The sequence below is a fragment of the Platalea leucorodia genome (genome assembly GCF_965183815.1).
Source record: "Platalea leucorodia genome assembly, chromosome: 5".
Taxonomy (NCBI): domain Eukaryota; kingdom Metazoa; phylum Chordata; class Aves; order Pelecaniformes; family Threskiornithidae; genus Platalea; species Platalea leucorodia.
The window spans coordinates 50,912,029-50,923,496 of record NC_138827.1 but is presented as its reverse complement, the minus strand read 5'-3'; the positions used below and the strand labels follow the sequence as shown (position 1 = coordinate 50,923,496).

The window sequence follows — 11,468 nt, the reverse complement described above, 5'->3', positions numbered from 1 at the left end:
ATGTCACAACAGATCAGCCACGGGGAAGTATCTGCATGTGCGCAGCGAGGGGAGGAGGAAAAGGGATAGAGGCTCATTTTCCTCCAGGCTCTGCCTGGAGCTCCATGAAAAAATGTGGCTAACGCATGTAATCAGCTCTGGCATCTCACCCCTAGAGAAGATGGGGACTGGTGGGCCCTGCTGGGGTGTGGTGGTATGTTGTGTGTTTGGGAACCTCGAGTGGGACCAGCTGCCAACTACACTCATATTTGTGTTGCATTTTGCTTCAGGTTTGTGTTGCATTTTGCTTGGCAGCTGAGAACTGGCAGGTGTTTTAAAAAAATGGAGCCAAAGCTGCTCTGGGCTGGATTCTTTCAGGCAAATGCTTGCAGAGAGGTTAGGAAAAGGCGCTGGACCCCTGGGGTGGGAATGCAAGATGTACTTCATCTTGCACCTTGGGAAGGGGCTGCAGGGGGGAAGGCTGGATGAGAGCAGCTACGATGCTGCTCCTTCTGCACCTCCATCGCCTGCACTCCCACTTGTGAGAGCTTGTTGGGGGGAGATATAGCAACCAAAATCCCTATTTCCAGAGGGTTATTCCCCCATCCCAGGAAAGAGAGCTTTACAAGATTGTTATCCCATTGATTTTAAAGATGCCGAGACTGGATGTTGGACTCATGGGTCTTGGTAATTAAAACCAGCAGTATTTGTGAATATGGGTATGTTTTATGGCAGTGTGCAGCAAATTACACTTTCAGCTTAAAGCAGTTTCAAGTTTTTCTGCCACTGCTGCTGTGTGACACCTGCTGTGGCTGCTTCAGCCGAATGACCGGGAGGAGCTTGGTGGAGTAGTGGCAGTTGCTTAAATCTGGATGCATAGTTTATAGCTCGATGTGAAATTTACTGGCTTTCGCTAGTCTTCCAACTGTTTGATTTCTCAGTGAATAAATTAAGGTGCTGACCCTGAGAAGTCAGCCCTTCAGGTCTGTGTTGGGGATGTGTCCAGGCAGTTTTGCAAGATAAAGCTCCTCTCTGTTTTTAGCGCTGAGGAAGGCACGTCCTGGTGAGGCAGGCAGCTTGGGGCGAGCAGGCCTGGGGAGCAGTGAGTTGGGCAAGATCGCTACCAAAAAAAGTGAGCAGACAGCAGAGAGGAAACACTTGCCTTGGCTTGAGTGAGAGCTGCCTTGCTGCAAGGCAGTGCAGAGTCTCTGCAGTGTAGTTCAGGCCGTTGTGCCTGGCCTGGGGCTTTGTTGGCAGGAGCGATGCCAACAGGGCTGTCGTGGCCCATATCACAGCTGCTAACATCTGCACAGATGCACTTCAGGCAGAGACTGGTGTGGTACCGTCCTCTGCAGATGCTATCATGGAGCTGCTTGGACCTTCACCCGCATCCTGGGTGTCCATGGGTGAGCTGCACCAGCCCGGGGATTCTGCCTGCCTGCTGCAGAGGTGCTTGGCTTGCCAGGGCTTCCCCTTTGCAAATGGGGAAAACATCTCTCTCTAATCCAGCAGGTAATAAATTTGTTCCTGGAAAAAAACTTCCATTTCTGCATGGTTATGAACATGTTTCTGAGTCACAGCTACCCAGTCCCAATTTGAAATTTGGCCAGAGCACCATAGATGATTCTCACTTGATCCTATTTTTTTTCCTCTCAGCATAGCTAAAGCCTTATTTGAAAAATAAAATCAAATCAGGATGCTAAAAGCCGCTAAGATGAGCGCAGCCCATCAGAGCTCCTGGGAATACCAAAGTTACCAAAGCAGAGCCTGTCCCCCCCTCTCCAGACCCTGCCTGGGCTGCGTTAGGGATCTGTCCCCTGCATGATCATAGAATGCTTTGGGATGGAAGGGACCTTCAAAGGCCATCTCGTGCATCCCCCCTGCAATGGGCACGGACATCTTCAACTAGATCAGGTTGCTCAGAGCCCCATCCAACCTGACCTTGAATGTTTCCAAGGATGGGGCGTTTACCACCTCTCTGGGCAACCCGTTCCGGTGTTTCACCACCCTCATCGTGAATTTTTTTTTTTTCTTTTGCTGTTCCCGAGATGAGGAGCAGCCTCCGGCTTTCTGAACAACCCGGGGCTCACCACAGGATGCTTTTTAACAATATTGCCTGTACCCAGCGGTGCATAGGTGGGAGATTTTGGGTTGCCTGAGGTGAGCCGGAGGCTGCTCCAGTGACAGGAGAGGGGCGCAATAGCTGCGTGGGGGGCTTTGCGCATCTGCTTCAAAGCACCCCGCGGGAAGGGCGGGCACAGGGGGGGCTCGGCTCGGATCCCCCCGACTGCAGCCGGGGGAAGAAAAGCCGAGCCCCGCTGCCTGCTGCCGGAGGCTGGGGTGAGCGGCCGCTAGATGGCAATGCCGGAGCGGCGGCAGCCCGGGCGCACAGGCCCCGGCCGCGTCCCTGCGGCGGAGGTGATGGAGGGAGGGGGCTTGCTCCTCCCCTGGCAAGGGCAGCCCAGTGTCTCCGGTGATGGCCTGCCGTGCAGGGGTAGTGGCATGGCTGGGGGGGGGGGGGGGGGAAAAAGCAGGGAGGAGGCTTGAATGGCAATATCAGCGTGAGGAGGGGAGTTAGCCTGTGTCTGTAAAACCCAGCACGTCCTAAGCGCCTTCCTGCCCTGGCACCCACTGTTGCCCTGTCTTCTTGGATTTCCTTCATTCATAAAAAAAAAAACAAACCCACAAACCAAAAAACCAACCAAACCAACCCCACATAGCTGGCTCTGAATCTCTGTGCTGTGTTGAATCATGCGGGCATCAGCCACGCTTCTCCCTGACTCACCGATCCCAGCATGCTGGGGTGAGGGTCAAGACGAGAACGGCAATAAACATCCTGGGAAACCGAGTCTGCATCTCTTGGCATAGTCAGGAACTTTTTTTTTTTTGCTTTCAATCTTCTCTTAAGGAGCTGCTTTCTCATAAATATCCCATCCGTTAGCACAGTCTGAGCAGGAGAGAGGCTCCCAGCGGGGTCATCCTGCGCTCTGCTCTGCAGCAGCGAATATAGAGTAGAGCTGAGAGCGAACCCCCGGGCGCTGGGGATAGCCTGCTGCCCCAGCAGAGGTGTCCAGGTAAGGCTTGCATCCCTTCTTCGAGGGGGCAGGAGGAATGCTGCCTTCCTCCGCCTCGGCCTTTTGCACCATCAGTGAGGCAGCCGTGGTGTCTCTGAGCTGGGCAGGGGATGCAGGGGGAGCGCTGGGTCCAGCCTTCCCCATCCTCCTCCGCCTCCGGGTACCAGCCAGACCCTGAGCATTTAGGCTGGGTGGAGGCTTGCCTGCAGGCTCAGGGGGATGGGAGAGGGCCAGGGGGTCAGGGAGGAGCCTAGGCAGGAGCTCTGTGGGGCTGAGGATCTGATACTGGCAGTCAGCCCAGCCTTGGGTTTAATTAACAGTGGCTTAAAGGGTTGAAAGGTGGGAAGAGTGGCATTGCTCCTGATGCTGCGCTGGTGGTGGGGAGGAGGAGGCGGCAAAGGGGATGAGCCAGAAATCATAATTGATTCATTTAGGGCAGTATCTTGCCCGGAATTAATCGAAGGGACTGTAATTAGTTGGTATCTGGTGTGGCCTCCTTGCTGCCCATTGTTAGTGGAATGAAAGCCCAGGGTCACTCTGGCTTCTGCCAGAGCCGGCTGGTGGACTGGGAAGCATTTTGGGAAGGATCTGCCCACCCCTGCTCCACTCCAGTGGAGTGTGGTGGTGGCGGAGCTGGGGGGCTTGCTGAAACCCCCCAATTATACCTATGTCTGTTATAAGGCTAATTGGAGGAGCAAAGTCAAGTAGGGATGCAGCAGACAGGCATCATGGTGAGCTGGTGGGCTCTCAGTGTCTGGCTGAGGTTGGGGGAATGATCCCACGACCTTTTTGCAAATGTTCTTCTGCTGTCTTGCTGCGGGGGGCCTGATCCTTCCTCTTCCTCACCTGGCCAGCCCAAGGGCTCCTGGCAATGCACCTATGAGAGTCTGGGCCAAAAACTGAGCCCCATGGCTGTTGGGTCATGGTAGTGCCTGGAGGGTGGGGAAGTCTGTGGTGAGGTGCTGCCAGGCTGCACTGAGGGAGCAGCCCTTGCCCAAATGCGTTCATGATTTATGTGATTAAGGGCTTGATTTCTTTTTTTTTTTTTAATTTTTTTTTTTTTTTTTGAGCTGCCTCAAGTGTTCCTGGCTGCTGCACAGCAGATGTGGGGGACAGGGCAGCAGCCGCTGTTTGCAGAGCAGGCTGCTGGTGGTGGGGTGGACAGGGAGCATCATGAGGATGCAGGGTGTCTTGTGATGCTGGCTGGAACTGCGGGTGCTCTTCCTGCGGGAAGGGCAGGTAGTGAGTGCTGAAGGCCCTGGGGAGCCCTTTGGACATGGGGTTGAATGGGAGGGGTGGGGGGGTCCTATGTGTGAACAGGTCACGGGGTGTGCTGAGGGGTGAGGCTGGTGCCCTGCCTGTTGGGTAGGGAGGACATTGGGGATGGCCCTGGGGAACTGCATGTCCCCTGCAGGAGGGCAGGGTGGGTTCCCCCAAAGGCGGGTGGGCAGGCAGCCCCCGTGTCAGGGTGCAGCCCAGCCCAGGGGACCCTGAGCATCCCTGGGCGACCTTGGCACCCTCATGGCCACAGAAGCGAGGGCACAGCACCAGCCAAGTCCCTGGCCCTCTGCCTGTGGGATGGCTGAGGGGAGCCGGGTCAGTGCCAGACTGGCCCTGGTGCCAGCCCCCCACCCCGTGGCAGCTGCTGCAGGGACACATCCAGACCGGGTTGTTTACACCTCTCCGATGAGCTGCTGCGTCTTCTGGCCAACATTAAGCATCAAAAAGAAAATACCAAGGTGGGGAGGGTGCTAAGGAGGCTGATCTGTATGCGAGTGAGCAGGAGGGCTCTCCCCAGGGAGCCGCTGGCATCAGGGCGGCTCCAGCGGGGAGCTGGGAGCCCTAAAGTTTCCCAGGGATGGGAGGATGGTGCCTGTGGCCGGAGAGATGCCCGGTGTGGACTGAGATGGGGTGAGCCTCTTGTCTCCCCTGCAGGCAGGAGGGAGGCAGAGCCCCCCTTTGCCCCCCCCCCCCCCCCCCCCCTTGCCCCTCAATTTAGCCACTCACCTAGGAACACCCATGTGCTGGAAAGCACTCTGCAGCCGGGGTGGTGGGGCTTCTTGCAGGGTGAGGGCTCCCCTATTGCCTTTGTTCCCTTCAGACCCTCCCCTCGCCTCTGACTTTCCTTTGCGGCAGCTCCCGTGCTTGCCAAAAGAATGCACTGGATGGAGCGAGGGAGCGAGCCGGGCGTGCGTGCGTGTGTGCGCGCTTGTGTGCGCGTGTGTTGCCACTGACTTCATTAAAGCAAGCTGTCCCCGAGCTGCAGAGGCGCGGCAGCCTTTAATTTCTTGGCCCGGCTCCTGCGGGAAGCCAGCGTCGCCTTTGCGCGCTCCTGCCCTGGCAGTGAAGGGCTGAGCATCCCTGCCGCCGCAGGTGCCTGCCTGGGGGCTCTGCCCGCCATCCCTGCCCGCTGCCCCGGGGAGCCAGCGGATGGGTGGCCAGGCTCTGGCAGGCTGCTGAAGATGGAGTCGGGAGGAGGGAGTTGGACACTTGGCTCCAACTAGGCTGGACCACGCTGCAACCTGTTCCCCCGGCCTCCCCTCCGCTGCACTGGGTGCTGTACCAAATTGCGTCTTCCTTTGCGACTGGGCGGATGGAAGGACTTGGATCCCAGCCCTTTCCCTGCCTGATCTCTGCCGACAGGCAGCCCCCGGGCTCGCCTTGCTGGGGGGGGCGGGGGGTTAAAAGGGGCTGGTTTGGGCTTGCAGGCAGAGCGGTGGGAAGGATGTGGCTGGGTTTAACCCCTTGCTTCGTGGTGGAAGGTGCTTAGGGACCGAGCTGCTACGGCCTCCCTGCTGGCCAGGCTGTTGGTGTGGCTGTCGGGGGTGGGGGGGGTTGTTGCTGGACGCAGCCGGCTGCCCACCATGCCGTGCCGGAGGTGCTGAGCCTGTGCCGCGCGTTGCTGCCTCTCCTTCTCCACGCGGGTCCCCGCTCCCTTGGAGGGATGGTGGAGAGACGGAGCTGAGCATCACCCGGAGAGGAGGAGGGGGCTGTGGTTGGGACTGCGGTTGGGACTGCACCCCGCAACCCCCCTCCCTCTTCTCACCCCCCCCCCCCCCTCGCTGCCTTGGTGGTGCTGCTTCGGCTCACCTGTGTGTTTTCTTCCAGGATGGCTCGCTTTGGGGAGGCGGTGGCCGGCAGGCTGGGCTCTGGAGATGGGGGCTCCGACCAGAACCGGAGCCGGCAAGGACCTCCTGCTCCTGCGGGAGGGACCCCAGGAGCCTTCAAGCAAACCAAAGCGCAGAGAGCCCGGACTATGGCTCTGTACAACCCCATCCCCGTCCGGCAGAACTGCTTCACCGTCAATAGATCGCTCTTCCTCTTTGGGGAAGAGAACATAGTCAGGAAATATGCCAAGAAGCTTATCGACTGGCCATATCCTTTCTGCACCCCCTGCGAGCCCCCCCCTTGCTCCCTGGATTTGCCTCGGTGGCCGCCCAGGACACGTGCATGTGGCACTAGCCGGCAGGTAAGCGCCTGCCTTCTGCTCTCCTTTGGTGTGCGGAGAGGGGTGCCCTGTCCCCCAGGGATGCTCTCCTTGCCCTGTCGCTGCTTCCCCTCCTGTGCTCTGCTTGGGTCCTGGAGGGGAGCTGAGCCACTTATCCCCGTGGGGAGCCCCTCCAGCCCCTCCTCAGGTTTGGATTTGGAAGCCCCTCATGCTGGCAAGGCAGAGTGTCTCTGATCCCGGTTTAACCCTGCATGCTTTAGGGTGCCTTGCACGCGTGTGGCTGGGGGGTGGTCATGGCCTTTTCTTTGTGCCTTGATGTCTTGCTGGAGTTTTGCCATCCCACCCCACCTGGAGCTACCCATCCCATTGGGGACGGACCCCCAGGAGCCCGTGAATCTCCAGACCCTGCTGGATGGCGGCTTTGTCCCCTCCTGCGCCTGCCGGTGTGTGCCCTCTTTGCTGCTGATCACACCTGGTACGGCATGGCCATCCTCACCCTGCAGCCCCCGGCCCCCCACAGTGGCTCTGGGAACTGGCTGCCCCCTCCCTGCAGCAGAGGGGAAGATGCTGAAAACCTCTGGTTGTGCCCCACGGCCCCTTGGGGGGCTGGTGTAGGGGACCGCGGTTTATCCTAGGGATCCCCCTCCTAGGGCTGAGTGGAGAGTGCAGATCTCCCTGCTCCTCTATCCTTTCATGCACCCTCATGCGCTTCTCTCACCTCCCACCCTCCCTGCGGGTGCCCCCAGGTGCCCTGGCTGGTGCCCAGCACCGCAGCACGCAGCTCCCCATCAGCCTGGGCTCAGTGCCCTGCTGCCCCTCAAGACCCCTCCTGGGCTTTGCCTTTACCAAGGACCTAAGCCTGAAAACTTCAGCGTGGCCATGCTTTGGCTTTAGGACCCTCCCTGTGCAGTTTTCTGCAGTGGTGATTACATGCAGCTCTTGCCGCTGCTGCTTTCTCTCCCTGCAACTTGTTGGTTAACTTGCTGGCTCCTCCAGCGGGCGCGGGAGAGCTTGCCCCGGTGCCAAGCAGCAATGCCTTGGTCTGGTGCAACAGGTACCTCAGGGAAACCCTCTGGTGAGATGTAGGGATGCAGGATGGGTCACCCACCCTGATGAGCATCACCGGGGAAATAGTCCCTTTGCAGCTCCGACACGTCAGGTCAAGCCTCTGCCAGGCAGGAGGTGGTCCTGGCTGGGGAGCCTCAAAGCTCCCAGGCTTGGCGGGGTGACCTGGGGCTGAAGGGGCACCTCAGGGCAGCTGAATTCCCCGTGGCATCCCTAAATCTGCCCCTGCCGGCAGCACCTGCTGGGTAGGCAGCTGCAGGAGCGTCGGTGCGGTAGTGAGGATGGGGACGTGGCGGCTGGGGACTGCAGGGCAGTGGCCATGCTGGCCTGCCTGCTTTTCCAGAATATGCCAAATTATTCATGTGCTTTTTCAGCGCGGTGTGGGAGGGCCCTCGCCCCTTCAGCTTTCATTTAAAGCAAGAAGGAGCTGGGGTGCTGCCGCTGGCCTGGCACTCCCCGCGTGGGCCGGGGTCCCGTGCTGGCGTGATGTCTCATCTCCAGGCAGCTGCTGTCTCCTAGAGACTGGAGCTTCACCACTGTGCGGTAAAAACTCCCCAGCATTATTCTTTCCTGAAATTTGCAATGCATGAGGGAGATGGGCTCTTTTTATATTTTTTTTCCAGAAGTAAGTGACGTATCCCCGTGTGAGTGCTGGGAACGGGCATGCTCCAGGCACGGGAGATGAGCATCCCTGGCCATCCCTGGCTATCCCCTGCCTAGTTGCCATCTATTTCCAAGAAACTCATCCACCCCAGAGCTCCTCTGCACTACTTGAGCTCTCGAGGGCTTGGGGATGGACAAGACTTTTTGGTGATGAGTTTGGTGACGTTGGCCAGGCAAGTTGTTCCCATCCGTGTAGTTGGTGCCTTTTGGTAGGGCCAGGGAAAATGTGTGAGCATCTCAGGTCCCTGGCCTGGAGCCCACGGCATCACCCCTGGGCAAGGGCGAGGGTGGTTTGGGGAGGTGAGCATTGGATTTCGGCCCCAGTCAATGAGAGCTGCTGGCCTCAGGAGGGAGATGGGCTGCTCCCAGCACTGCGGGTCGGAGCAGGCACGGCACCCAGGAAAGCCAAGGGGGCTGGAGTGGAGTGCGGGGAGGAGTGGAGGCTCTTCTTCATCCAGCTCCAGTTGACTAGGTAATAGGACTAAAAATAACTGGTGATTCAGGCCTGTATATCTGCTGGGTAACTGTATAATTATAACTAGCAGCCTCTGCAGTTTGGCTTCCCAGTGTAAATAGGGATGATGCATGGAGGGGAAGGAGGAGAAATACGAGCAACTGGGATTGGGATGCAGCTCCCTGGGGAGACGAGTCTTTGCCGAGTTCCTCGCTGGAAAGCCCAGTGCGTTACCTCCGCTGGAGCTGCTCTTTTTACTGGTCCTCCTCAAAACATGAGGCAGCTGCTAGTTTGGCTGTAGGAACATCTACTTCTCTTCTTCGGAAACAAAGCCTCGTCCTGCCTGCTCTCCTGCTGATGGCCAGGCCTTTAGTCTTGATTTCATTTGTTTGGCTGCCTGGAAAGCTGCAATTCAGTTAGCGCATAAGATGGGCTGCAGCTCATCTATATCTGCTTGGTTCTTCATCCGCTTAATCACATTTGACCTGGATAAGATCCCTCTCCTGCCCCAGAAAGGCCAGATGACATTGTGTGGCTCTGGCTCTGTCCCCAAGGACAGCCTCTGGCTGCAGGCACACATCATCCACTGTAACTGTCCCCCTGGTTTGGCAGAGGAGAGGGATGTCCATCAGCCCTCTGGGGACCTTGCTGTTCCCTGCAGCAAGGGCTTTCTCCTATCTCAGCCCCTTCGAGGACCGAATCTGGTGTTGGGCTGGTCAAGAGCAGCTGGGGTGTCTGCAAAGCGCCAGTGCACATCCCCAGTCTAGCATGCAGCAGCATTTTGTTCCGTGGGGTGCACACCTGTGTGTGCCTGAACCGTTTCGCTCATGATGACTCCCGTTTTGACCCAGACATCTCTGATGCTGTGTGGGCCTTGCCCCTTGGGGGCCCTGGCAGTGTTATGCCACACCTAAGCAAGCATCTTCTGCACCTTCGCTTTTGCCCAGCCAAGATTTCGGCAGGTCTCTCCTCTCCGCAGGAAGAGCTCTGCCATGTCGTGCCGTCTTTGGGCAGCTCCCTCCTTGCACTACTCAAGAACATTTCCCCCCCCCCCCCCCCCCCCCAAGGCTGTTTTCTGTGCCCTTCATTCATCAGATTTTTAAAATGTTTTTTTTGGGGAGGGGCGAGTAGGTGTAATGGCAGGTCCATCTTTTTGACAGCCAGAGAGAGCGAGGCTGCCTGTCAGATGGTGAATTTAAACAGAGGCAGCTGTTGTCATGGTGACGCCAAGTTGCATCCTGTTGCTGTGGCAACCAAAGTTAAAAAACTGATGTTAAGGCAGGAAAATCACATGATATGGTTCTTTTTTGTTTAAAAAAAAAAAAAAAAAAGAAGGAGGAGAGGAGAGAGATTTGATTTCCAGTTTTTAAGTGCAGGGTGATGTGGGGGAGAAGGAGATGCTTCTCCACGGAGCTGTTTGCACGTGGCAGGCAGGCACCCCGCATGCCTACGGGAGCGGCAGCAGCGCGGGCAGCTCTGCCCCAACCGGCTCCTGGCTGGCGCTGCCTTCGGTTTAGCCCCTGATGGAGACCAGACCGCCACGTTTTGGAGTCATAAGCAGGGATGTCTATTGCCACAGGTTCCAAGTGGAGTCTCCCTAGTTGAGCCATGTCCTTGCAGTGAGATTTAGGTAGGCTGAGCACCTTGCCTGGGTGCTCCCTGTGAGCTGCATAGAGACATGAGCACAGCCCTGAGCCCATGCTTGCTCTCCAGAGCCTGTTTTGCTCTCAGCACCCAGGAGCTGGCTCGCATCCAATGCATGGCCAGAGGATTCGGGGTCTGTTGGCACCTCGTCCCTCTGGACATCACTTTCTGTCAACCCCAGCAAAGCACGGATGGGCTGGGAGCGCTGGTGGCAGGACGCAGGGATGGGGACAGCCACGAGGGCCCATGGCTCTACGGCTGCTTGAGGGCACTGGATAGCCCTATCTGCTGGGGGAAGATCCCCCGTGTCCTTGGGGACAAGCCAGGGAGGTGCTGTAGGGCTGGGGAAACCCAGAGTTGAATTAGGACTACTCATGGTCCTTGCTCCATTTGGCATTTTGGGTTTCTCTTGGAAAAGAGCCTTGGAGAGGAGATGCTCGCTTTCCTGCTGGGGTATGGAGCTGAGAGGAGAGGGGTCAGGGTGTCCTAGGGATGGGGATGTTGAAGAGGTGGGTCTTTCTTCCCATCATGCCATGTCTATGTGGGGCAGGCAGCAGTGGTAGGGTTGGGACCGGCAAGATGAAGTCCACAGATGTAGGAACTGAAGCTCCCTATCACTGACATCTGGGGAGCAGGGAAAAGCCCCTCAGTGCAGCAGGTCCTGGGGGAAGCCTGGGGAGCGGTGGGAAACAGAAACTTAAGTTTCTAGGAGATGTTGGAGCTGGGCTGGGTGATGCAGGCAGGGTGAGGGGTTAAATCAGTCCTGCCCTTCTTGCTGGCTCTCTGAGGCAGGCTTCCCCTCTGAGGTAGGCTTCAAGAGCTCTTTTGGAGATGCCCACATGGCCTCACTCCTCTAGTTCTTCTGCTTGTTTCTCACCTGCCTGCCCAGGAGTGGGGAGAGGGCATGGTCACTGAAATGGAGAGATGGAGAGGGGCTCTCCACAGCTCCCGACCCTCGCCCACATCCAGGGAGGGATTTATGTCGCACCGAGCCTCCTGGGGAGGTTGCATCAATGTGCCATCAGCACCATAAATCCATCTTCATGGCTTGGAGCTGGGCACATTCCCTGTGTTAGCAATATAGATGTTCTGGGCGGGCTGGTTTCAGCTCTCAGCTGGGGAGGGAGGTGAAGAGGAGGGT

General features: G+C 57.8%; 1 protein-coding gene across 1 annotated transcript in view; it reads left to right on the top strand.

The window, feature by feature from the left end:
• Positions 1–6,161: 6,161 nt before the first annotated feature.
• Positions 6,162–11,468, top strand: part of CACNA1E (calcium voltage-gated channel subunit alpha1 E) — a gene marked incomplete at its 3' end in the record, with an annotated part of 95,580 nt that continues 90,273 nt past the window's right edge. The window contains exon 1 of the mRNA XM_082312089.1: positions 6,162–6,428. Within this exon, the coding sequence (XP_082168215.1) occupies positions 6,163–6,428 (266 nt within the window). The 5' untranslated portion in view covers position 6,162. The remainder of the gene's footprint in view (positions 6,429–11,468) is intronic.